We start from the raw sequence: 27,945 nt of genomic DNA, 5'->3' as shown, positions 1-27,945 counted from the left end.
TCTGGGAAGAGTTTTTTGTCTTTTAAATACAGCTGTTCTCATGAAAGCGTTGATCTTTGTGCTGTGATGACTCAGTCTTTGCTGGACTGGGACTATTAACTGTGTTCAGACGTCACAGAGGATTTGTCAATAGTGTAAACAAAAACAGGCCATGAGATCACATGCTTGAACTAAGTTTAAAACATACACATAAAAATTCTCAAGGAGAAAAAGGACATTTTTGCCTAAAGTTGACTTGATTTCATGTGTGTGTTGAAGCTGTCAGAGAGGTTAGATTGATCTTCCAGTAATTTTTGATTTGTTGGTTTTAGTGATGCTATTTTGGTTTGCATGTATGAGATGGCCAAAGTATTCAGCACCTTCAAGAGAAATGTGATGTTTCAATCATGTCAGACGACTGGAAAAAATATGAATAGAGGTACATCTGTCTTTCCTTACTATCAGCAAGGAACTGCATAGCTTCAAACTGGAAGGCATCCGAACCCCCAGCAATAACCACTGGTGTAATGAATGTTCACAAAACCTTGTCTTAAACAATATTTACTACTAGAATAAAGGACTCAGAATTTGTGAATACTTATAAAAAGTATTCACCTCTTGGATGTTTTACCCTTTAATGTTTTTTATAATGTCATAGTTAATATAATGTGCCTTCTTTGACCAAAAAATACAAATGACACTCTTGAATCTCAAAGATATAACAGATTTCTACAAAGTAATGTCAATTAAATAAAAGCATGTAATGAAAAGTAAACGACTGCATAAATATTCACCCCCTACAAGTCAGGATTTAGTAGATGCACCTTTGCAATCAGCAGTGAGTCTGGATAGGTCTCAATCAGACTTGCACATCTGGACACTGCGATTTTACTTCATTGGCTTTGCAAAACTGCTCAAACTCTGTGAGCAGGCGTGAACAGCCCTTTTCAAGTCTAGCCACAAATTCTCTATCGGATTGAGGTCTGACCTTTGACTGGGCCACTCCAGAACATTCACCTTGTTGTCTTTAACCATTTCTGTGTAGCTTTTTCTGTACGCTTCAGGTCATTGTTGCATGGAAAACTAGAAAAGCACTCAGAGAGCGCAGACCTCCGCCATTGGCCCTATCTCCCAATAGTCACAAATTCTTGAAAAAAGTCCTGGGTCCAGACGGTGATCTGGATCACTCCCAAAATCTAATCAGTTCTTCCTTATGCCATTTCTGACATTTCCTGAAAATTTTGTCAAAATCTGCCCACAACTTTTTGAGTTTTTTTATATTTTGCCACATTCATTTTACCCTTTACCTTTACATCCCTACAGCATGATGCTTCACAGTGGGGATGGTATGTTTGTGGTGATGTACAGTGTTTGGTGTATGCCAAACATATTATCTTGTTTGATGGCCAAACAGCACCATTTTGGTCTCATCAGACGAAATAACTTTCTTTGACTTGCCCATGGAGTCTCCCACATGCCTTCTGGTGAACCCTAGCTAAGATTAAATATGAGTTTTCTTCAACAGTGGCTTTCTCTTAGCCACTCTCCCATAAAGCTTTGACCAGTAAAGAACTTGGGCAACAGTTGTATGCAGAGTCTCTCCCATCTCAGCTGCTGAAGCTGGTAACTCCTTCGGAGTAATCATAGGTGTCTTGGTGGCCTCTCTCACTCGTCTCCTTTTTGCATGGTCACTCAGTTTGTGAGGACAGTCTGGTCTAGGCAGATGCACACATGTGCCATATTCCTTCCATTTCTTGGAAATGTTTTTGTATCCATCCCCTGAATTATTCTTTTCAATAATCTTTTCTCTTAGTTATTTGGAGTATTAATTTGCCAGGAATACTGATTAAACAGTGACTCGACCTTCCAGACACAGGTGTCTTTATACTACAATCACTTGAAACACGCTGCACTGAGGTGATCCCTATTTCACTAATTGTGAGACTTCTAGCACTAATTGGCCGGACCTCTGTTGAATTAGATCAGTCACTTTAAAGGGGGTGAATATTTAAGCAATCATTTTTGGCTGACCGCTGAGGTCAGCCCTACACATGGCAATGTCTGTGTCTGAGTGAGTGAGTGAGGAAGTAACTGACTGAGTGAGTGACACTAATTTCTAAGCCTTAAAATACAGCGTTGCGTTTACTTGTGCTGAAAGCCCTTTAATGGCTGCCTCCACTGCTCTAAATACTCAGATATAGCTTTAGCCTCTGTTTCACCAGAACTGGGCCACATTTATGTGTGACAGAGAATAAAACAACCCTTTTCATGTTAGGAAAGATGTTTTCACTCTTCTGCTGACCTGCTTTGGCATGATTATGTGATAGTTGAGGAGGAAAAGGTAACTTTTTGTGTGAATGCTTGTGGACAACGGCTGCTTGAGGGATTAGCGATTAGCTCGCCTTGTCAAAACTGGACATTTTTTAATGAAAACCAGTGGAGACAGCAACACTAAAAGTTTTCTGTAACAGAAATGGTGTTTTTGCTCTTCTGCCAACCCACTTCAGCGTAAGTGTGTGATAGTTAGAGGGGGAAAGGGTTACTTGTTGTGCTTGTATACAATGGCTGCTAGCCGAACATTAGCTCGGCCTTAGCCTGACCAACACATTTCTTCATCACAGTTAGCGCTGAGAGCAACACGGAAAGCTTTCTGCGGCAGAAAAAAAATGTTCTCGCTCTACTTCTGGTCTGTTACATCATGGCTTTCCAATCATGGCGGTGGGCTTGTCCATATTGTCTGCCGTTAGCTGTTAGCTTGGATGTCCCTGTAGGACCGCTGCTGTTTACTCCGAACTGGACCGCTGTTCTTGTACTTGGTTTGGACTCTCAATTTGGGACTCCTGCACAATCTTCATTTTTTAATTTTACCATCATGATCTCCTGTCCCCCATCACTCTTTCTCCTATCGTCCCTTTCTCTTTGATTTTTCGTGCATCTTTTACGCAGCAGCGTCGGCTGCTCTCCTCTCATCCTCGTCTGCTTTCATGCTGCATAGGAGTGACACACACACAACACTCAAGCACACACCTACGCTGAAACGCATGCAAACATGTCAGTAGTGTAGACTCAAGGCTTCTATCTGTTGAAGGATAAAGTTTCAGAATACTGGAGGATAAACAGCAGAACTTTCTCCTCTTAAAGCTTCTCTCTGACCACAGAGGACCAGCGCGTCAGTGCTGTGTGCACTCCAGCTGTGTGTCTGTGTCGCCTGTGTGAGCCAGGGGTGTGCGCTATGTTAAAAAGAAATTTGGTAAATATTCCCTTAATGCTATATGATTATGGGGAACAAATAAATGTTAAAATCTCTGCATTTGCGTTGTAAAGAGAACGCTACTTAAACATTTGACATGTCTTTATTTGCAGAGAATATAATAAATTTGCTGTTTATTGATAATTAACAGATATACAAAAAAGGATAGGAACACTGAAGTAGAAATTCAGCTTAATTTAACACATTTAAAGACCCCTACACACCTGTCTGAGGAGAATTAGGAATGTTTATGAAACCTGCTGCAATTTTTCTTTTATTTTAGAATAAACAGTTCATTAGCAGTTGGTCTTTTATTGTTAGCATAAACTTTCTACCATTAAAGACTTATATCTTCCAAAAAAAAGCATTTAATCTCCAGTGTCTTACTGTCTGTCTCTATCAGTGAAGTCTGACACTTGTCTCTGTTGTGTTTCATATGCACACAGAGAAGAGCTTTATTAAGAGGAGAGACGGAGAGAGAGAGGACAGCATGTAGCTATGTACATTTAAGTTACCACAATAAATTTGGCTCACAAAAAAATAACAATAATGACAAAATCACTCTGCCAGTCAGGCATTTCAACAGGCATCCCAGATAGTTGCGGTCAGCCATATACTAGGTTTTTACCTGGTCTTGTTTTAATCTTATACATTTTTTAAGAAATCTGTTTTCATGTTGACATTAAAGAGGTTTTTTCAAAAATCCAAATTATATTGAACATGACCTCAGTTTATAAAATCAATATAAGTGTACATCCAAGGTGGTGAAACTTTTAGGCACTGTATATGACAATCTCATATAAGCTTTGACTTTGAAAATGTCTTTAATATTAGGGGTTATGACAACAGTGGAATCTGAATGCATTCATTATTGTTTTGGTGGCTTGACATCGTTGTGTTGTTGTAGTTGATGATGATGATGATGATCATGTAGTTTTTTCCTTTGTTTTTTTGTCTGACTCTCTACTTTGTTCTGTTTTTCATGCAGGGGACATGAAGTGTGAACTGTGGGAAATCAGATTCAAATATGTACTTTACTCGTAGTTTTGTAGTTTTTGCATGCTGGGCTTTTTTCTTTTACAGGTAATAAGTTGATATCCTATGAGAGCACCTTTGATTAGCTCACTTTCAAGCCTCTTAATCCTCACCTTCATTTTCAATTTGCTTTGCAGAGAAGTGTTAAAAAATCAGGTTAGCCTGATTGTTATTTTGCTGGGATTCAGACCTGCTTGAATGTGTGCGTTCTTCTGATTAGAGAAAAGGCTTTGAACTGAAGTGATGCATTGCATTGCAAAGCTTCTCCCTAAGCGTATCGTCTTATGCTCTAATGCCCGTACTCGCCTATAAATGAAGCATGCTTCTTTGGCTTGGAAAATTAAAAGTACTTCTCATTTCCTTTTTGTCCAAAAGTTACACTAGTTAACAGTTGGTGGAATGATGAGTGTATGTTGTGAACATTGAGATAATGCAGTCCCTGTGTTAGAGATTCAAACAGCCTTTTGGAACAGGTTTTGAAACTTCTGACTTTCTCTGACTGCGTACTCTCTAGGGCACTTTTCTTCCAGTCCTATCACTGCAGAAAAAACTGAAGCTGTGTCCTGGTTATACTTAATTCCTCCATCCTTTTTCTTTTTATCTTCTTGCGTCTCTTTCTCCCTGCACTTGTCAGGGGTCTGGGATGAAGGGCCTTAGCGCCAGGGTCACTGTTTTCCAGAGTTTGGAGGGTCACATGGATCTGTCGCTGCGGCTGCATGCGCGTCCGGTGTGAACACAAACCCCACTTCCTTCCGGCTGGAGCAAGGGGATGAGAGAGATTTAGAGATCCCAGTGGAGAGGTTGGGGATGGGGGATGGTGGGGCATTTAGAGGAGAGGCTGAAGGCGCCGGGTCATTCCTGGTTTACTGTGAACGAGGTGACATCCCGACCCCTGCGGGGGTGAAAGCTCTGGACTTCATGGGAAGCTAGTTTCACTCCTCCTTCCTTCTCATTTGAACCCAAGGTAGACAAAAAGGATGTGTGTGGATGTGTGGGTGTGTTTGTTTGTGTTTATGTGTGACGTGCTCAGTGACACATGTTTGGTACGAAGGCTGAGGTTCAGTTGGAGCTCAAATGGAAAGATGGAGACACATGATAATGGTCACGTCTCTTCTCACAGCTCTGATGGTGAGTCAGTCATGCACACATACGCACATGCACAGCGTCAGTGGAAACGTTCAGTGAGTGTTTCCCGCACTGTGACAGACCAGATGTTTTCCTCTGCTAACAGATTCACTAAACTGTTCTGCTGTGTTGGTATGGCATTCATATTTTCCTGATATAAAAATAGAGCAGGAGCTCTATCAGTCTGCTTTGCTGATCTATATAAACCTCAAAAAGATGCTCACTTTTCTCTTCCTCACCTCCTGCATCACTATGGTTTTTTCCTGCATCATTAGACAAAGACAATTCAAACACAAATGACTGAGCTGTACAGTGAAAGTAACCATTAATCAGCACATCCCATGATGCAGCAGCAGTGGGGAGGATGGGCACCATGAAGCTGACCTCGTTCTGCACGTTTCTGCTGCAGTGTTGGACTGACTCTTGGGCTAATCGTGGCGATTCAGCTTTTATGTTCAAGCGATTACTTCTTCTCGCTCTGTTAGATGGCTGTAATGTGAACCCTTGTTTCTTTTTGTATTCTGTTGTGCTGCCCGCTCAGCTGTACAGATAAATAAATGCCTGTGGTGTTATGAATTCTTCATTAAAGCATTTCCATCAGATCTACTCCTATCTTCAAAAGAACTCTCTTCATTGCACAAATGAAGCAATGTTGATGCATCGCAGAGAGACAAAGTGATTAACATTTGTGATTTAGAGTGTAATAGTGTAAAGTGTGATTGTCCAAATCCTTTGGAATATTGTTATTCAGCAAGTAAAATTCACCAGCCGAAATGTTGCCTGAATGTACTGATATATTTCAACCTTAATCTCTTCTCTTTGCTCTCCCTCAGAGGCCGCAGGGCACAGCACCCCAGAGCCCAAAGCTGATCTGGCAGGCGTTGAGGAAAGCGTTTGGCAGACCTCTCATCCTCAGCATCACGTTTCGCTTCCTGGCTGACCTGCTTGGCTTCGCTGGTCCTCTCTGCATCTCTGGCATTGTCCACCACATCAGCAAGGACAACCGCACAATTCAGCCACCGGTGAGGGTCAACTGTACTACCAAACTTATTTTAGGATTATAGAATACAACATCAAAGTTTTTAATTAGGGCTGTCAAACAATTAACTGTAAAAATTAATCTGAATTAATCTGTGATTAATCAGGGAATTTCTGTAGTTAATCGTTGGGTGTGGGGATTGCATGTTGAAATTCCACTTTTTGAATTTAGCTGCTTTTGTCTTGTTTTTGACTTTTTAATGAGGGTAACTGACTTCCTGTACAGACCTGCTTTTATTTTGAAAGAAAATTAGGAAGTTCAGTATGTAAAGTTAACCCCAGATAAAAGAAACTTTTAATGGTTTAAAAAGGAAATAAGGCTTGCCACACACAACACAAATGGTCTGATTTTAGGCCAGGTTTACCTTCGTTAAGGCCAAGTTGAGGCTTGTTGCAAATGATTATTTGTCTGAGTAATCCCAAAGTGTGTGTTGTCAACACGATTATTTTTTCTGCTTTAAATCATGTTGCAGCCAGGCCTTGAGCCAGACATCAAATCATGGGCAGACTTGGCAGCGTCACCAGCAGGATGTTATGTACTTTCACCTCTCACAAACTTAAACACAACTGTACCTTCATCCTGATTCTTTTCCTTGTTTTATAGTTTTTCTTCGACTGTAACATATGCTAGGAAATTCCAGGGACAGCAAGCTGAGGTTATCGATAGTCATCCATGCTTGTTTTTTTTTTCTGAAGTCAACTTTGATCATGTGAGATCTTGTATAATCTTGTGTGAGGGGAACCTTCATTGTGAGGTTGTCGGCAGATGTGTGGTCTCCAGTGGTCTGATAGTCAGGCTGGGTTGTCTAGTGTGTGTGCTCAGAGGATTATAAGATGAAAAATCATTTGAAATTGTTCTTAAGATTGTGGTTGCCCACATTTTAAAAATCGTTCAAGATTTGACAACCTTCTAGTGTGTGCGGCCTTAGGGAACAGAGAAAAGGTAAATGTTTCATAAATGTTTGACTTGTCCACTGAGGTGAAGGTGAATTTTTTAAAGTGAAATGTTAAGGTGCAATATTGTATGCAATTTACATCGCTGTGGCTGCAGCTAGATGTTGTAGTGGCCTATCCAGAGTTTGCTGAAAGGAACAATTAAGCATGCAGTTAATGTGATTCAAAAAAATGTATGCACTAATTATGGACCCCAAATACAACACAATCAATGCATTTATGCTGACAGCTGTAATGTTCAATTGATAACAATACATTTTCACAGCCAGGCATACCAAAGTTTGATAAGGAACCTGTTTGTCAGAGAAATATGTTTTATCTTGTTACAGTGTGAAAGGGTTTACATTTTAACACAATAACTTGTTATGTAAAAACATGATTACTTATGTTTTTGTAACATTTGGATGAGGAAAATGTATGAAGAGAACACAAAAGTTGGCAGTAAATCTTATTCTGTTGGAAGGCCTGTTTATTTCCCTTTTAAGTGGTGCCACATTTGTAAGGAACATGTATTTGTGAGATGAGCAGCAGAGCTGAGTATGTGGGTTGTTCCCATGAAAAATTTGGCCAAATCTTCACTGCCAATGTAAAACAACTTATTTTGCTGTTGCCTTTGACTCTTGTTTTGAGTTTGTATGGCATTGGAAATAAAAGAAACCTCGATGTCATTTCGAGAAGGTTTGAAAGAATATGCTGAGTAGAGCCTGTATCAAGAAGTTAAATGGGTTGTGATAACTGCTGTTTGATCTCTTTTAAAGGGCTTGGATCATTACCAAATTTCATGTCCAAACATCCAATTTTTTTTCAAGTTTCTTGCAAAAACCTGAATTTTCTTTTCATGGACAAAACAGAACTGAGTCACATTTAAGAAACAGATATCTACAGCAGACACCACAGAGACATTACGACTCTCTTCTGCCACTCAAAGGTCACAGTAACAGTTTGATGAGGTCTTCATGATGCCCTTTCTCCCTGGTGCACCCTCCCTGATGGTGCACTAATTTAATACTCTTCAATTATTAATGAGACTTATTGCTGCTGGAGGTGACTTGGTCTCTTAAATTCCACATTCGGCACACCGCCAAACCACACACAAAGAGAAATGGTCCCTCTGTAAGAATAACTCTTCAATTATTTGTTTGAAAGTCCTATTAGTGAGGCAGCTGAATATCACAAATGAATTTTAAATTGGTAAAGGCTTGTCAAGCATTAAAAATAAATACTCTTGACAGCGGGCAGTTTGGAGAGGAGACTAAAAATAAACCTGTTTGTAGCAAAGATAGCATGATGATGTTTCTGTGAGCCTGGATGTTTTTTTTTTTTTTTGTTTTAGATTAGAGAGAAAAAAGAGATTTCAAGGATGAGTGGATGAGGACTTGAGGCATGTTTGTAATCAATAATTTGTAATTCCTGGTGTAATTGATCTCCACCTGAGGCAGAATAAATTAAACTATAAGGGAGATGGTGTTTCACTGTCACAGCTGAGCCTCATTTCCTCTTTCATTTCTATCTCCCTCTCCTTCTCAGTGAAGTGAGACACTCTGGGGGCTTCACTTCAGTTTGATTGAGTTTCAGGCACATCATTGACGCCTGCTGTGAAACAGAACATTTTAAATGGAGAGACTTTTGATGTGATGAAAAGGAAATATTTTAGTTGAATTTCATTACTGACAGAAGCTCTCTGAGTCAAACGCACTCCGTCAGAGTGTACTCGGTGATTGACTTTACTCCTTGACTAACAATTATAAACTGCTCGATTCTCCCCTCCCCTCACCCGTTTGTGCCTCCAGATGAAGTTACTGGGGATCTATTTCATTTCCTCCAAAGAGTTTCTGGAGAATGCCTATGTGCTGGCTGTGCTGCTCTTCTTCGCCCTGCTCCTGCAGAGGACCTTCCTGCAGGCCTCTTACTATGTGGCCATCGAAACGGGCATCAACCTGCGTGGGGCCATACAGGTACGACAACACTTGTGGCTCAGTTTTAGAACAGAGTATAATAAGGTTTAGTGTGTCTTGATTTATGGGTCCTTTCCTTTCAGACAAAAATCTACAATAAGATCATGCGTCTGTGCACTTCTAACATGTCCATGGGCGAGTTGACCGTTGCACAGATTTGTAACCTGGTTGCCATTGATACCAACCAGCTTACGTGGTTCTTCTTCCTCTGCCCTAACCTGTGTGCCATGCCAGTTCAGGTAAGAAGCATACCTGTGTGCTTTATTTAAGTATGAGACAGACTTATGGTTGATGTGGTGGTTATATGTCCCACCATTGATGCATCATTGAGATTTATTGTCAGCTTCTGATTGATAGCTATTGATAGCTTTGCAACACTGGGTGAATGTATCATACAGGATCAGCATGTGTTGTCCATTTATTGTATTCCCTCAAGTAACGTATTATTCCTTTATTTACTGTTTGAGGATAGATAGGCTGACTGGGTCCCTGTTAAGTGAGTTTCAGGTAACTTATTTACTTGTGCTCACTGAAAAACTACTGTTGTGCAGTCTTATTGGTCATATGTCTGTGCCTCATGTGCTGATTACTGTGGAGTTGAGGACACAGTGCGATGAGGGTTTGCACTGAAGATGACTTCTTTCAAAGGTTAATAAAAAGATAGCTTTTTGATATTCTTTTTACATGGTTTTCAAGGTCACAATTCTAGCTCCAGAAATTAATTAAAGAAAACACAGTTAGCCTGAGCCAACCTAAGCTGTTGCCATCCTCATATCTGCTAATAACTTGCATGTATCATCCAAGGTACATCATATGGACAAAAGTATTTGGCCACACCTGTTTATTATTAAATTCAAGTGTTTCAATGCCTGCTGCCAAAGGTGTATAACATTAAGCACCTGGCCATGCAGTCTCCATTTCCAAACATTTGTGATACAAAATGGGAAGAGTTTAGTGACTCCAAGCGTGGTACTGTGATGGATGCCACCTTTGCTATAAGACGCTTTATTAAATTTAATCCCTGCTGGATATTTCACAGTCAACTGTGTGTGATATTGTTAGGAATAGGAGGTGTTTAGGAACTACAGCAACTCAGCTGTGAAGCGGAAGACCATGGTAAATCACAGAGCAGAGTAAAGATTGCTACTACGCATGGTCCGGAAAAGTCGCCAACGCTCTGCTGATTCCACCGCTGAAGACAGGAGCTTCCTGGAATGGGTGTCTGTGGCCGAGCAGCTGCATGCAAGCTGCACATCACCAAGTTCCATGCCAAGTGTTGGATGGAGTGATGTAAACACACTGACACTGGACTGGGGAGCAGTGGAGACATGTTCTGTGGAGTACTGAATCATGTTTTTCTGTTTGGCAGTCAAATGGGGGAGTTTGGCGGATGCCGGGGGAACATTACCTGCCTGATTGCATTGTGCCAACTGTGAAGTTTGGTGGAGGAGGGATAATGGTGTTTCTCAGGGTTAGGGCTTGGCCCCTTATCTCCAGTGAAGGCCACATAGTAATGTTTCAGCATACCAAGATATTTTGGACAATAATACATTTCCAACTTTGTGAAGGCTTTTCTATTCCTACATGACTGTGCACCAGTGCGCACATTAAGGTCTGTAAAGAGATGGTTTGATGAGTTAGGTGTAGAACAACTTACCTGGCCCGCACAGAGCACTGACATTAACCCCATCAAGCGCCTTTGGGATGATCTGGAAGGAGATGGGGAGTCAGGCCTTCTCGCCCAACATCCGTACCTGACCTCATAAATGCTCTCCAGAGTGAATGGGCACAAATTCAAACAAAAACACCCCAAAATCTTGTTGAAAGCCTTTCAAGAACAGTAGAGGCTGTTAAAGCTGCAAAAAGGGGATGACTCCATATTAAAGTAAATTTATTTGAATACAGTCTCATTATAGTAATGGTCAGATGGCTGAATACTTTTGTCCAGATAGTGTTGGTGAATACATACTGTAGCTACAAATACATGCTATATAATCAGCACACAGCTGTAAATTATATTTTACCCTCTTACATTTTTCCATAATAGCAGGTTTCCTTTTTCATTTCACTACATTTCATTTATGCATGCATGAAACATAACAGAGATATGGAGGCTGGAATAGAGTGTCAGGTGTTGGTGCTCCTGTGGGAGGTAGAAAGATCCACTGCGTGTGTGTGCAGATAATTTCAATCCTGCGACCTTGTGTTACCGTCCTTTCATTGGATCATTTCATTCATGACACAGTGTTGTTTAATCAAGCTGGTATTCATTTACATGTCCTCAGGTGAAATTTGAGCTGAAAAAAAAAACATCTAGGAAAATTACTGAAATACTAAACCTTCCTTTTGCTGTTGTTCTCAAGATATCCACTCATCACACTGTTGTGTTGCCTCTGCCTTATTTTCTTTCTTTTGTATCATAAAGAAAACCATTTTTTCCTGAAATACAGTTTACAGATAAACACACTACCAGTTCATGCTTACCTACTGCTTCATATTTTTCTATAATACTCTCTTCATGCCAGTGGTCATTCATGGACATTGAATCTTTGGAAAAGTAGATAAAGCTTTCATAACGCTGACGAAAATATAAAGAGCTGTGCTGAGAGACGAACCAGGATACATAAGAATGTACTGTACAACATGTAATAACACAGGGGTCTCTTTATTGCTGCCTGAGAACACGTTAGACTATAACCAAAGCTGCACACACTATTTGATGCATTCTTTCATTTCATTTAATTTTTTGAATTTAGTTTCTGCAGTAGACATAACTGAGTATAATGATCAAATGTGCATCTGAAGGACTGATATTTGTCTTGGCTAATGGCCTGCATTGACACCTCATTTTGTGTTCGAGCAGAGTGTCCTATTATCTCTTAAAAGCAGAGAGCTCTGCTCTGAGGACAAGTTTCAAAGTAAATCTCTACAATGCCAAGAAGATAAAAGAGACACTTAGTCCTAGATCCAAACTTTTTATTACACAATGAACTGAAAAGTGAGTCTCTCTGGGTACTCCAGCTTCCTCCAACAGACCAAAAACATGCTTGTTAGGTTGGTGGCTCTAAATTGGCTGTAGGTATGAGTGTGCCTGGTTGTTTGTCTCTAGGTTTCAGCCCTGTGATTTACTGCTGACAAGTCTAGGGTGTTCCCCACTTTTCAGCTACCTCCAAAAATCTGATCAGAGGAGACAAATGTTAGCAAAAAGGTTGGTGTTGAGACAACAGAGATTATGAAGGGAAATTTAGAAGGAGCCCATTCACTCTGTCTCTCAGGAGCCCAACCCTTTCTCTGGGTAGGTCTGAACCTTGAGCAGTATGGACCCTCTGTGGGTTCCCACCTCAGTCTGAACTGAATTATAATTCTCTCTCCATCTATCAGCTCCAAAATGTTAAATTAATCCTTTTGAGTTAAATGTTTGGTACCTCCGGCCCCAATGGGACATGTCAAAGGACCTTTTGAAGGTCTTGAGAGAGCTCAAATGTGTCTCTACAAGTTAGTCAAAATATTAACACTTTCCAAAGTGTACATTTTACTTGAATTGTATGGCAATTATATAAACTTTGAAAAAGTCTTAAATTTAACACTGTGACTAACACTGATGTTTTTGCTGTGTAGCTCTGTGTAGACAGGGGTTTACAAAGTGTTTGACAAATGTGCAACAGCAAACAGCAGAACAAATTATAGTGGTAGTTGAACTACTAGTGAGTCCTGTGATTTCTGGCCAGCTTTTCAGAAACTTTCAATCAAAGCCAAACTCTAAATAAATACTCAGAAAGCATGGCTTTAGACTCTCCTGTTGATAATGATGAAAAACTGGCCATAGGGAAAAACCTCCTAAGGTCAGTATCAGGGTAGAGGAGCTTTTTGGCGCTGAGGAGAAAACTCTGGGTAATATTCTGCTGAAATATAGAAAGGGATTGAACTGCTGCTGCTTGGAGCAGTTTACACCACACACTTAAATCAGGTGTTATTGATGTTAGAGGATGACACACGCCATGTAAGAGTGTTTGCGTAGCTTCACAACTGTGTTGTCATGTCTTTGCCCAGATACTGCAGTTAAAATGAATCACATAGAAGAGGCAGCACCTGCCTAAAGGTCTTTCTTTCAAAGTGTTTTTACAAAAGAACTGTTTTCCCCCTCACCAACCTCGTCTCCAGTGGCACATTATCCTGTGACAGATGAAGGAGACAGTGTGAGAGTGTGAAATGTCCATCCATCTCCATCTGGTTATTTGTGCCATGAGGATTTCTGAATCCAGCATGCTGCTTTCAGTGAGAAGCCAAAGATGGTAGGGGTCTGGAACAGGACCAAGGACAGGTGGAAACATGAGTCATGTCTGCTGTAAAGGAGAAAGAAAGAGAATCTCTGAATGTGGAGGGAGAAAGAGCATCATTTCATTACAGCTTTAATTTACCCATTTGTACTTCACTGTTTAACATGTAAATGTGTGCTGTAGCAGTGTTAGCATGAATGTTTGAATGTTAATAGGTGTATTTAACTAAATATTAATGTTGTTTCTTAGTCAGTTTTTATTCTGTAAGCCAAAGGCACTCTCTCTTCATAGCAGGTATTAGAAATGTGGGTTTCAAGCTTTTTGTATTCTCTCTCTTTGTGTTAGTGCTTTCCCATTATGCTCAAGGTCACAGCTTCCCACAAAGCAATACACTGTCGTAGTACAGTTTTATTAACGTCTGCAGGGGAGCTCAGTGTATCAGAGGACTGCCACTTTAGAAATATTCCTCATTTGTCTCCCCATAGGTATAATACCCTTCTTTGTTTCTCTCTGCCTTTGGCTTTCAGATAATAGTGGGAGTGATCCTGCTCTACTACCTCCTGGGAATCAGTGCCTTGATTGGAGCAACCGTCATCGCTGTGTTAGCTCCTGTACAATACTTCGTTGCCACCAAGCTGTCTCAAACACAAAAGAGCACTCTGGTGAGTATATTGATTGAGGGTTTTTTTTAAAACAATGCAATTATGTTTGTGACTGTTTGATCTATTTTTAGCATCCCTACCATTTATATAAAGCTGTGGTTCACAAGGAGCCGAGTACAAAAACTGTCCTTAGATCTGCTTCACTGCAGGCTAGTGACAGCAAATTCAGCAGCTGACTGTCAAAGAGTCTTTATATACACTATCTGGACAAAAGTATTTAGCCACCTGACCGTTACAGCAACAGGGACTTGTGATAACATTGCATTAAAATGCATGCACATAGGAACTACAGCAACTCAGCTGTGAAGCGGAAGACCATGGTAAATCACAGAGCAGAGTAAAGATTGCTACTACGCATGGTCCGGAAAAGTCGCCAACGCTCTGCTGATTCCACCGCTGAAGACAGGAGCTTCCTGGAATGGGTGTCTGTGGCCGAGCAGCTGCATGCAAGCTGCACATCACCAAGTTCCATGCCAAGTGTTGGATGGAGTGATGTAAACACACTGACACTGGACTGGGGAGCAGTGGAGACATGTTCTGTGGAGTACTGAATCATGTTTTTCTGTTTGGCAGTCAAATGGGGGAGTTTGGCGGATGCCGGGGGAACATTACCTGCCTGATTGCATTGTGCCAACTGTGAAGTTTGGTGGAGGAGGGATAATGGTGTTTCTCAGGGTTAGGGCTTGGCCCCTTATCTCCAGTGAAGGCCACATAGTAATGTTACCCATGTGCACTATGGAGGTGGCCCCACTTTTGGAGCTATAACAGTCTGCACTCCTTTCAGAAAGCTTTCCACAAGATTTTGGAGTGTTTTTGTCGAAATTTGTGCCCATTCATTCTGGAGAGCATTTATGAGGTCAGGCACTGATGTTGGACAAGGAGACCTGGCTTGTGATCTCTGTTCTAGTTCATCCCAAAGACCCTTGGGGTTGCTCAGTGGGTTTGAAGTCAGTGCTCTGTGTGGGCCAGTCTAGGTCTTCCACATCCAACTCATCAAACCATTTCTTTTATAGTCCTTGCTTTGGGGCACAGTCATGTTGGAGTAGAAATCTGTTACCGCAAAGTTGGAAGCACACAGCATTATCCAAAATATCTGGGTATGTTGAAGCATCAAGATTGTCCTTCACTGGAGATAAGGGGCCTAGCCCAGACCCTGAAAAACAGCCACATACCATTATCCCTCTTGCACAAAACTTCACAGTTGGTACAATGCAGTCAGACAGATAACGTTCCCTCAGCATCTGCCAAACCCAGACTCCCCCATTTAACCACCACACAAAGAAGCATGATTGGTCACTCCACAGAACACGTTTCCACTGCTCCCCAGCCCAGTGTCAGTGTGTTTTACATCCCTCCATCCGAGGCTTGGCATTGGACTTGTTGATGTGAGGCTTGCATGCAGCTGCTTGGCCATAGAAACCCATTCCATGAAGCTCCTGCCGCACAGTTTACATGCTTACATTAATGCCAGCAGAAGTTCAGAGCTCTACAGCGATGGAATCAGCAGCGCTTTGGTGACTTTAAAGCACCGTGCATCATAGCAGTCATTGACTTTGCTCTGTGATTTCACATGGTCTTCCGCTTCATGGCTGAGTTGCTGTTGTTCCTAAACACTAACACTTTCTAATAAAATCACTCACAGTTGACTGTGGAATATCCAGCGGGGATGGAATTTGATGAACCATCTTACAGCAGAGGTGGCATCCATCACAGTACCATGCTTGGAGTCACTAAGCTCTCAGAACAACCCAAATGGACTCTGCATGGCTACGTGTTGATTTTTTACACCTGTTGTAGTGTCAGTAAGGGACAATAATGCAGTTAGTTCAATTACAAAAATTAATTCAACTTAAGTAATCACAATTAGTGTATTAAACCTGACAGTCTTATTTTTACTATGGATTTATCAAAGCTTAATAGTGTGTAGTCATTATTATAATTTATTTATTATAATAAAAACAAGAGAACAAAATGTAAAAGCTTTATGTGATGCTGCACCTTACTCCTTGCAGTGAGGAAAGTGTATAATCTGGAAACATATAAAGTAGAAATATTTAAGATGCAGACTCATGTCAGGATTACGTTTTTGTTCTCAGGTTGAGTTGTCCTGAATGTAATGAACCTCTGTAGATGGTGTACTTGATCTGAAGGTCCAAATCTTTGGCCTTTACTGCAGTATTTCAGTGACTATTAGATGGACTGAAATTAAATGTGTGATCGACATTTATGTCCTGTACAGAAAGAGGCAGGCTGTTTTTTCCCTGTACTTCCACATGGAGATTGACATTTGTGTTGTAGAGTGATATTTTCTCTAACATCTGTATGAGCCCAAGTGACCCACTGACTTTTTGTCAGGCAATGTTTTATGGTCAGAAGCATTTGGTTCTACAGCTGCTCTGAGCTGCTGACGCTGATATTACTTCAGATTTTGTGCCACCATTAACAAAAAGCCTGCCTCTCTACTTTAAGGAATACTCCAGTGAACGTCTAAAGAAGACCAATGAGCTGCTGCGGGGGATCAAACTGCTGAAGCTGTACGCCTGGGAGAACATTTTCTGTGACAGTGTGGAGGAGACGAGGGGCAAAGAGCTCACCAGCCTGCAGGCTTTTGCTCTCTACACATCCATATCCAGTAAGAGGTGTTAATTCCTCTATAGCACTAAACTTTCCCTGATATTTTTAGCATCATGTATTTTTCTGTTAGCTTTCACAGGAGGTCAGAAGGTTTATATAGCATCACTCTTTAACTCAGGACAGTCAACATCTTTAAGTCAACATACAGAGATATAAATAACTGAGAAGAGATAAGTAGTGTTTTAGCTAGGCTCTCAGTGATAATTATTCTTCCTCCTATATCCCTCATTGCACAGTTTGGCCCCTTAATAGTTATTCATTTCCCACAGACTATCCTCCTTATCTTCTTAGACTCTCAGATAAACAAGGCTGCAGTCTGCATGGCTCCTGTATTAAAGGTTAATATATATTCTGATCTAAAATCAACTATTGCATTCCAGATAGTAGTATCAGCCACATACTGCCCCTTGAGAAAATGAACAGAAATGAATGTAGTACAAACCAATATTTGGTGACAACTTAAAGCATTTTTCATTTGCACTCCTGAGAGCTTCTGTAAAATTTCAACACAGGCTACCCTGAAGTCATCCTTACTTGCCTGCTCACATTTGCACCCCTTAGTGGACAGAAAGGGGGCTCTAAGGAGGCAGGACTTCACATGAAAAGGACATGAAGAAATGGCAGCAGAGCCTTCTCATGAGGATGTTTTTTTTTGCTTTAATTATCAGTGTTACGTGTATTCGGACATTTTCACACTCTTAGTGAATCAGTGGTGATGAATGAAAAAGAAAGAAGAACATAAAATAAGGCAGCTTTGCTGCGTGCCTGATGATTACACTGGTTGCTCACTGCACACATGAACAAACATTAACAACCCTACTGGCTTTCTCATGGTTAATTTTCCTGAATATTACCCAGTGTATTCATATGAGACTGACTGCAGAAGCACTGGAAATCATACAGATTTTTGCAGTTTTTACAACAGAGATAAACTTGTTTACAGCCTAGTTCAAAAAAGATTTTGGTCAGGAAAGGTTATGTCTTCATGGGCACATGCTTTATGGAGGGGGATTTTTTTAAAATCATCTGTTTCAGAATAAACAAGAATAATGAGTTATGCAGTTAGACTTAAGCATAGCATGCTGATGTTACTGCATGCTAGAATGTTGTAGCTGTTTGTCAGGAGGCTATAGTTCACACATAAGCTCACCCAAGGAAGGGGGCTGACTGGAATAATTCCTGCTAAAGTCAGGGGGAAGATGTCTATTTGCATTCACACATGAGGTAATTTTTTTTTGGATGGTCTTGCATATGTCCATGCATTTTTGCACAACAGATCTGAAATTTAACATACACAAACCACCACAATATAAGGGAATGTGTGGTAACTGAGAAAAAAGCACAAAAGAGTGATTTACCACATTGCATTTGTCTTTTTTTATGATAAGTCTTGAAAACCCCTACAAATCTTTTTTCTTTTCTTTTTTGCTTTCCAGTTTTCATGAATGCAGCTATTCCCATTGCAGCTGTTTTGACGGTGAGTTTAAAGTCCAGCTTTGTCTTTCCCTTGCAGTGTGCGAATTAATTAATGGAGCATACTTAAAATGAACATTTATTTCATTCGCATCTTACATTTACAGGCCCAACAGCTTTTTATAAAGATGCATCCTGACACTGTGGGGTTAGAGACAGAGCAGAGGCAGGGTCAGGCCATCTGACTGTGAGATGTTAGTGACATTTCACAGAGACAAAGTGGAGGGATCTCTGACAGCACAGCCCTAAATCCTGCCTGTATTTATAGAAGTCCTTCATGGTGTGGACCATGAGTGGAGCAGGCAGGTACCAAGGAGAGACACTGACAATAAACAACAGATAAATATGAAAGATTTACTGGATTTCATCATGACTTATTAGAAATACTGTGCTGACAGCTAGAGAATGGTGTATGTTTCACTTCAGTACCTTAAATAAGTCATGACTGACTATCAGCCACTCAAAAGTTACCCGTTCCCAGGATCCATATCCATGCTGTCCAGACTAACCTCCCTCTCCTCCTTACAGACATTTGTGGTTCACGTGCACATCTCTGAGGACGCCGATCTGTCCCCAGCTGTGGCCTTTGCCTCTCTGTCCCTCTTTCACATCCTGGTCACCCCCCTCTTCCTGCTGTCCAGTGTGGTGCGCTCCACTGTCAAGGCTCTGGTTAGGTGAGAACACAGAAACTATTTTAGACGGGATTGATTCAACATTTTCATGCAAAGATGTATTCATGGTTTCTTACTCTACTGCTAATGCATCACAGACTTGTTGGGCATACATCTAAGTAAGCATGCTGTAGGAAATTAACAGAAAAAAGAAACAGCAGTCAGTGAGCAGAGCAGTCGACAAACAACTAGAGGAGATGAAACACTTGCCTGCAGTCAATGGATGAGCTGCTGGATTATTAGATCAGCCTTTGTTAAAGAAACAAGTTCTTAATGTCTCTGTTGTTTTTGTACTCTTGCCTCTGACTCTAATGCAATCTGTCCATTTATTTCACTAATTAGCTTCATAATGAGCTCAATGATACCTCCATTGTAAGAGTTGCAGATCTCAATCACTCTGCTTCTGATGCTACATGAATTATGCATTCTCACATATTCCTGCCATGTTTTTTGAATGGCTTGGATTATTAAACTGAGTAATGAAGTGATTTGGAGACACTCTGTTTAATGCATTGCAGTTTCAATTGAAACTACTAGGGTGCTGTGCTTCTCTGAATAGGATGTCTTCATTCCCTTTAGCTTTAAAGCAGTGAAATAATTTGCATGGCACAGGAGCATTTGATTTGGCACGCAGTATACATGCAATAAATTTAATTTACTGAGTGAAATTTTCAACATCTTAAGGGTTGGTTGCTCAGGAAAATTTAGAATATAAAAAGGATAAATATAGCATATTGTCAGATCATTTATTTCTTCAGTTTTAAAATACATACCAATAAAATTATTCACTTAAGCCTCACAAGAACATGGCTGTGGAAAGAAATTAATATTTAATATCTATATTTGCTTAGACATCAGGAAAAATGAGACAAAATTTATTTTTGATAATTTTCTGTTCTATGAATAACAAACTGCTTCTCCTGAAGTGGTCATTGACACGAACCATAATTCTCAGAGGGTGATTGGATTGAAAGTCACATTCAATACGGGTCAAGACAGAATGATGTAGTAGGGAATTTGAAACGTGAACTCTACAGGCTGGCACACACAGCCACACAAAAACATACAAAGGCATTTTCTCTGCCAAGACAAGCTCTTGGTGCAGCTCTTCGCTCTAGTTTTGATAGATAATTGTTGTCCAGCTCTAATTAAACTACCACCAAACTACAGCTACATTCATAATAATAGCTATCAATGCTGTAGCTATTGTGTACACCAGCAAACCACTCTTAATGATGGCAAACTTATGATGAAGCAGGCTGGGAGAAGAGTGTAAACATCTGTTATGAAAAGCTTTCAGTGCTGTTTTTTGCTTTTTTAATTTCATACAGAAATATCATCCAGTTCTGATAAACTACTATACTTCACTCATATACCTGCCACCGCATTTTCCTCAAATGCTGCTGATTGGCCTGAACTGTTTCCTGTTCCTAACAAATGTTATGGATTTGATTTCAACATGGCTTTGCCTGATGGCAGACTAGCAAATCTTGCTTTGCAAGTTTAGCATGAGATGGGTTTCACACACATCTGGGTACAGCCCATAGATGGTGTTTGGGAAGGGCAGAACCTTTAAAAATGTCAGAGGCTGATGATGAGCGTTTTGTCTGTCACAAACATTATGAGCCAGTCAGAGTGATGAAACATAAGATGTAGTGAGCATGCAAAACCTTGGGGAGTAAACTACATATTATGAGCAACCATTATCATTTTTAACTGTCAGTAGAGCTAGTTAATGAATCAAAATTTGTGCTGAAGCCAGTCAGGAGAAGAGCAGGAAACATCTTTTGTTCCAAGAAAAACTTTCATGTGCTCTTTTTCTTAAGAAGTGTTATCCAGTTTGATAAACCTTCTGCTAGGTTACATCGTAAAACTTCAGTCCTCACACAATTTAATATGTGAGGATAAATAAATTTACAAATTCCAGTCCTTAAAACACACTTTGAAGAGTAAGGAATGATGATAAATAAAGAAAAATGACTTCAGCTGACATTGACCTGCTAGTCTGGCCTAAAACTCTGCCAACTTATTTGTTCATTCGGCTAATATTTAGAGTTGATATGCACCGATTTTTACAGCCAAATATCAACAGAAATGTTCATACCTGCTGATAATGATAATTCACCTCAAGATCTGCTGATACTGATATCATGCCGATAATATTGTGCATCCCTGATTGAAGCTTTGCAAGATTGATCTACTTGATGACAGACATGGAATCTGGCCGATCCATCGGCTGATAAAGGTTCAGTAACCTTTAGAGTACACGTGGCATGGATCCGTGCCACAGGCACACCCTTGGTAAATTGCTTGGTAACTTTTGAACCGTAAACCATAGGGATTTGCTTGTTTTTTACTCTGAAAGCTCTCTGTTGTGCCTTAATGACTCTCTCCACGTGTAGCTCTTACAGAACGTTTTCTAGTGAGCCTGGAACTTGGCTGACTCTTCAGGGTCTTTAAAGATGAAATCCATGCCAGTAACTCTGGTAATTCATTTTTCTATCATTACTGCAGTAAACTGGCCACACCAGTTAGCCTGCTGCCATATTGTCTGTTTGAATCTCAGAATGCATTGCGACTGGGCTGTGACAACCAATGAGAAGCTGTTCCGCTGTCATGTGCACAGACTTATAGAAAAGCACTCGGAGAGCGCAGACCTCCGCCATTAGCCCTATCTCCCAATAGTCAAAAATCATTAAAAAAATTCTTGGATCCAGACAGTGATTCGGATCACTCCCAAATCTATCAGTCTATCTAATCAGTACTTCCTTATGCCATTTCTGACATTTCCTGAAAATTACATCAAAATCCATCCATAACTTTTTGAGTTATGTTGCTAACCAACAAACTAACAAACTAACAAACCCTGCCGATCACATAACCTCCTTGGCGGAGGTAAAAATTAAGAAGAAAGTCTGAAGGACTCATAATAGAGAGAAATAAACACAGGGAGGCTGTAATTTTTCCCTCAGAGTCATTGCACTCTAACCTGACATGCCAGATGGATTTGTTTCACACATCCATTTGGAAAACCTCCCAATGGATGCCCTTTCCCTTTCCCAAACCTAGACTGTGTTTGGGAAAGGGCAGAGCCTTTGAAAAACACTTGGAGGGTGTCACATCTTTACGGGCCAATCTGAGCAACAAAGCACGTGATGTAGACTCTTGCCAAATCCAGTTGGGAGAAGGGCAAAAACATTGTTTCTGTGAAAAAAGAACTCACTGCTGTTCTCTGTTCTTCTTTTAACAGAGAAATGTCGTCAAGTTCTGATAAAACTGGCGCTTTAGCAGCATCCACTCTAATCTCTTCCACCATAACTGCACCAGCCTCTTGTTGCTGCTTGCTTACGTCACACCTCTTACTCCTGATTGGTCCTGTCACTTTCTTAAAGGACCCAGTCTATTCAGGCGGGAGCTTTGCAAGATAGACTTGCCAGTAAGAAACACGTAAACAATCCATCTGCTTTAGAAGATTAACTGTACTCTAAATAACAACTCAAATTCACAAAAGCACAAGGACTTAAAAAAAAGTGACTATTTTGAAGACTTTTCATCACAGAATTATTATTATCTAATTATTTAGCCCCAAAAAAAGAGATGGGAGAATGAGTTTGTGCAAAAAAAGCCTTAGCCATTCATTTTTACTGTTTAATACTTGAAAATATTTGAGTTGTATTTTTTCTTTTGTCTTTATAGCCCATAGCTTTCTTTAAATGAAGAACACATATTCTCAAATCCCAAGTTGTCCTGAAAAAAAGGATGTTTAGAGCTTGACTGTGCACCACAGGGTTGATGTTTTACAAGATTTTTAAGACAAAAAGTCCAGACGAGACACAATGGTTAAAAAATAGCTGAGAGCTCACAGGGTTAAACCTTCCAGAAGTCAAATCCTACCTCTGATTTCTTTCACAGTCCAGTGTGGATAATGTCAATTAAATAATTAGAGTAGTTCTCTAAGGATGTTTCATAAAGCCAAGGAAGCAGAAGTCTTTTCTTCATCACTCTTCAGGTGTGAGGTGCTGTCTCTTTAAATCTCATCATCTTCAGCTTCACCTCCTGAAAATGATCATAGGACAGGAACTGTAATGGGTTTAGGTGATGAAACTGCTGCAGGATCTCATTATATTACATATCACACATTTTGTATGCAGCTATGAGGGGCCAGCCTTTACAGCTGTGCTGGTGTAAGCATCTTATTTTGACAGGAGTGGCTTTCTTTCTTTCTTTTGTGCTGGTGGAAGCTGCCGTGATCCTCTGAGGTGTCTATTTTTGGACTGACTGATCTGACACACTTTGTCAGACACCAAAAAACAAAAAAAGCCTTGCAGTGTGAATTCAGCACATCAGTTCATCCTTACAAAAGGTCTGTTTGTTAAAAAAAAGAAGATTAGCTTACAATATTAGAATTGCAGAGTCACTGTTCATTTTTAGTGTTTATGGAGCAGAAGCCTCAGTCGTTCTTTCTGCAGATGATAGCCTTAATGTTCAGGCGTTATCCTCATGTCATGACACTCTTGTGACAATACTAACACTCTCATGCTGATGCCACTGTTGAAGCTATTTACTCCTACATCCAAGGTTGTTATTGAACATCTCCACAAGTTTTTCTGTTTATAATTTCATAGCATTTACACATTTGATAGTGTTCTTGATGGCTTTGTTTTCAATCTACAGTGTTCAGAAGCTCAGCGAGTTTTTCTCCAGTGACGAGATTGGAGACGAACAGGAGCCCAGAGCGACGTTAACCTCTGGCTCCAGCAATCACAACCAAAATAAATACCAGGCTGTGGTAAGATATTTTTTTTTTTTTTTTGCTGTTCCTATTTCAAAAAAATCCAGACACTGTTTTGTTCCTGCAACCTCTCCTGCTGGTTTGTCAATGCTGTCTGACTCTGCTGTGAATGTTGTTGTCCTTCTTTTCCTGATCCACATCTTCCCATTAAAACCACCACTCACCCCTCCGTCCTCTGTGGCTGATGTTATACAACCCTCATCTAGTCATCCTCTAAACCTTTCCCTTCGTCCTCCTCCTCCTCTTTATTCCAACACCTGCAGCCCCTGAAGGTGGTGAACCGGAAGCGCCCCCCAAAGGATGACTGGAATAACTATGGCACACAGAGGGACCATGAGAGCGACGGACCCTCCCAGGATATGGACCAAGACACCTGTATCAAGGTGAAAGAAAATGCACTATAATCCTGGAAGCTATAAATTACATTTGGCCTTATTTTCATCTAGACCTGCTTTAAGAGGTTGTTTAAGGTCAGTCTTTTTAAAAGCAGACAAACCTCTTATCTCTCAGCTTTGTTACAGTCGCATCAACAATGTGCACACTAACATTTGGGTTTCTTTGCATGCTTGACAAAAAACAATCTAAATTTATTTTCAGAGAAGCTGAAGAATTGTTCACCTTCTTCATATTGAAAAAATACTTTTTGGATAATGTTCACCTCAGGGGGATTTTATATGAAAGAAAAACACTTGATTGACTAAGAAGCCAGAGAGAGACTAGAAATACTGAGAGAAAAGAGAAGGGCATGCAAGCAGCAGGGCACCTAGGATGACAGTCAGGCCTAAGAGATGCTGCACTGAGGTCTTGTACCTGCTTTATACAGAGTGCACACTCCAGCCTATAGCTTAATCGAGCTTCACTGGCACCACAATATTTTAGTCAGGAGTAGGGAGGACTTAAAACAAAGCCTAGCCCTGAACATTAATAAAAATGTTGGAGATGATTTATTTTTCACACATTAATTGTTTCAGTACTAAAGAACTAAAGAGTTTAATCCTTGTGAGATTAGGTGAACTTGGTTATTACAATTAATGTGTGAAAAATAAAGATGTAATAATTTATGTTCTCAGACTAGTAAATTTGCAGTCATGATCTCTGGAAAGGGATAAAATGGGTTTATTCTCATACAGTACCATCTAAGGTGTAATACATGACTTACAGGTACACGATATCTGCATAATCCTGAATATGTAAATATATTGCAGGTAAATGAGAGCAAGCACTACTGGGTCTTTGTAGTGTCAATTACAGGTGCTCGTTGGAAACGAACATGTTGTTAGATATCGAAAAGGGTTAATCCAAGAATTTATAATAAAAAAATTCAAGCTTTAACTTTCCCACTAGAAAACAATCCAAGGCACACTGTAGGTTTCATATGTAATTAAAATGGCTTTATTCTATAAGCTTACGCTGTACAACCTGCTCAGGTCTTCATCCAGGCCTTTGTCAGCAGTGGCTTGCACACGTGTGAAGAGTTACTCTAATCAGCTGAGTGTGAGGCTCTTGGAACTCAAAAGGAATGATCCTCACACGCACTGCAATGCGTCGGAAGTGTTCCTTGGATTGCACACTTGGATTCTTTCCTGCATCCTCTCCTGCTGGTTTGTCCATGCAGTCTGACTCTGCTGTGAATGTTGTTGTCTTCCTCCTCCTGGAGGACAGTTGCGGTTTAATTTTTTTGATTATACATTTTGGGATTAATGCAACCACCCCTTTACCAGATGAACTATGCAAATTTATCATTGTAGTTTATTTAACATAAGGCAGACCTTAGTTTTATCAAACAGAATCTTCATGCTGATATATGCAGCATATACTGTGACTGTTCTGTGTTTTTTATGTATTTCTCACACACAATCTCAAATTCCTCTGAACTGAAGATAACTCATCTTTCGCTGCGTTTTCTGATCTGTGTGAATTGGCTCGAGGTTTCATCATCAAACCACAGCATGAACACCACATGATATTTTTGAAACCAATGATCACATTTTAACAAAAGACTGATGCTGCTCTGGAAGGATTATATTTGTTCACAGTGGTTTCAGAACTGCTCCTATAATGCCCTGGAGAAGCCCCTTTGACATTTGTTATAAACATCAAGGAAAACAGTGATTGGATTTTTATGAGATGTAGGAAAATTATACCCCTAGTTCTGGAGAAATTCTTCTTGCAGTGATTTGTTTGTTTGATTAAATCTGTGAGTCATATATTGTGGCTGCAAATGAAAAGCATCAGTTTCCTCCTTCCCTTGCATGAAATGATTAAAAATATCCTCACATTTACTTCTTATTGCCTCACAGCCACTCTGCTTTATATCTTTAGATGACATGTTGACTGACTTAATCCCTTTGAACCTGTGATGTGTTTTCCTCAGATAACCAGTGGTTATTTCACCTGGACCGATGGACCTCCAACACTCTCCAACGTGGACATAAAGATCCCTTTTGGTGAGCTGAAGACAGTGTGAGGAATTATTTTTATCCTGAATTCTTCTCTTGGCTCTATCCAGTTCTTTTCACTCTGTGGTGTTGCTTCTGTCTCAGGTAAACTGACCATGATAGTTGGACAGGTTGGTTGTGGGAAGTCGTCTCTGCTGCTGGCAGCGCTGGGAGAGATGCAGAGAATATCAGGAACAGTCACCTGGAACAGGTCAGTTTCCAGTTTTTATCACTATCTGATTGAATGAATTACTAATCTTTCAACAGTCACTGAGACAAACTATTTGTAAAAACTAAAGACAGATTTAAATGATGTCAAAGACAACAATATTTTATCTATCATTTATACATATAACTAGCTTTCTCTGTATGCATGCAAACACTGTATTATGTGTATTGTTCGTCCTATGAGGTTGTAGCCCCCAACTGACCTAACTGTAGCCAGACGGATGGTAAATTTTTTCCTTTCTTTATAAGATTTTCTTGTTTTGATGCTGAATGCTGTCATAGCAAATAAGTATATCAGTGGTGTGATAAATGATGGGCTAAAATAAATTTAGATATAGAAATCACCATCTTTTTGCACTCTTATCAACACAGTGTGACTTTGGATTAAATGAATACAGTTACTCTAAGTATCCGGTGGAGAAAACAATCATTTGTTAATGAGGTTATTGAAAAATTTATGAATAAATGCTTCATACACTTAAAGATTCTCCTTCAAACATGAAGCACCTGTTTTATCAACATTTGGATATTTGTCCAGAAAAGAATTACAACACAAAGTATATATAAAAAAAACTGTGACAAAAAGGGAAAATTAAATAAATAAATGAATAAAGATAAAACAAATAAAAATAACTTTAAAAACCTGTTTACAGACTAATATAAGCACACAGCAATACCATTTTCAAGTATCAAGAGGCTTACAAAGAATCTTCACAGAGGAAATAAAAGGATGCCAAACTGCACCAAACTCTCCAGTGGGCCCAATAGTGTATATCTTGTCTTTTCCATTTTGAGAAAATACATGATCTTAAAAATCCAGCTGCTGAAAGCGGGAGGACGGTCACTTTTTAAGATAAAAAGACCATTAAAGGGGCATGGTTCAATAGTTTGACCAGTGATCTGTGAATATGCAGAAAAATTAAAAACCAAAGTGTTGATCGTTGTGAACAAGACCAAAATGTGTGGTAGAGGCTAGCAGGAGCTTGCTTGCATTTATCACAGGTAGGGCTGGATCCAGGAAAAAACTTTCAGAGCTTAACCTTTGACATATGAAGTGTCCAGAATTATTTGAGTTTAATAAGTTGGAAACTCGTACTGTATGTTATACATGTAACTTTTAAACTGCAGTTCAGTCCAGAGGTGAAGAGTTGATCTGAGTAGAAGTTGACCTCTCTGGTCAATACTCATCTTTATCAGGCTCCCTGGTGATTGGTCTGCCAGAGGCAGCCGGGTGCTTTGATTTATCACTCAGCCATAAATTCTGCGTCCCTGACAAGACAGTGTAATAGACATCAAATCAGACATCTCACTCTAACACTGTTATGTATTATAAATGAATAAGTAGGTTAGTGAGAATTAGCTGAGTCTGCAGCTTTTATTTTTTATAGCTAATACAGTATAGAGGTGCTTTTAACGCACCACTGACCCTGAATC

General features: G+C 40.0%; 1 protein-coding gene across 3 annotated transcripts in view; it reads left to right on the top strand.

The window, feature by feature from the left end:
• Nucleotides 1–27,945, top strand: part of abcc8 (ATP-binding cassette, sub-family C (CFTR/MRP), member 8) — an 84,829-nt gene that overhangs the window by 23,346 nt on the left and 33,538 nt on the right. For all 3 annotated transcript variants that reach the window (XM_041795490.1, XM_041795489.1, XM_041795491.1), the window contains 11 exons: nt 6,223–6,411; nt 9,172–9,336; nt 9,420–9,575; nt 14,141–14,275; nt 16,745–16,907; nt 18,346–18,386; nt 18,911–19,056; nt 23,728–23,842; nt 24,109–24,228; nt 26,220–26,292; nt 26,389–26,494. In XM_041795490.1, coding sequence (XP_041651424.1) covers nt 6,223–6,411; nt 9,172–9,336; nt 9,420–9,575; nt 14,141–14,275; nt 16,745–16,907; nt 18,346–18,386; nt 18,911–19,056; nt 23,728–23,842; nt 24,109–24,228; nt 26,220–26,292; nt 26,389–26,494 — 1,409 coding nt within the window. The remainder of the gene's footprint in view (nt 1–6,222; nt 6,412–9,171; nt 9,337–9,419; nt 9,576–14,140; nt 14,276–16,744; nt 16,908–18,345; nt 18,387–18,910; nt 19,057–23,727; nt 23,843–24,108; nt 24,229–26,219; nt 26,293–26,388; nt 26,495–27,945) is intronic.

This window comes from Cheilinus undulatus, linkage group 9, assembly GCF_018320785.1.
Source record: "Cheilinus undulatus linkage group 9, ASM1832078v1, whole genome shotgun sequence".
Lineage (NCBI taxonomy): Eukaryota > Metazoa > Chordata > Actinopteri > Labriformes > Labridae > Cheilinus > Cheilinus undulatus.
The sequence above is the reverse complement of the archived record's forward strand: the minus strand, read 5'-3'. Positions and strand labels throughout refer to the sequence as shown.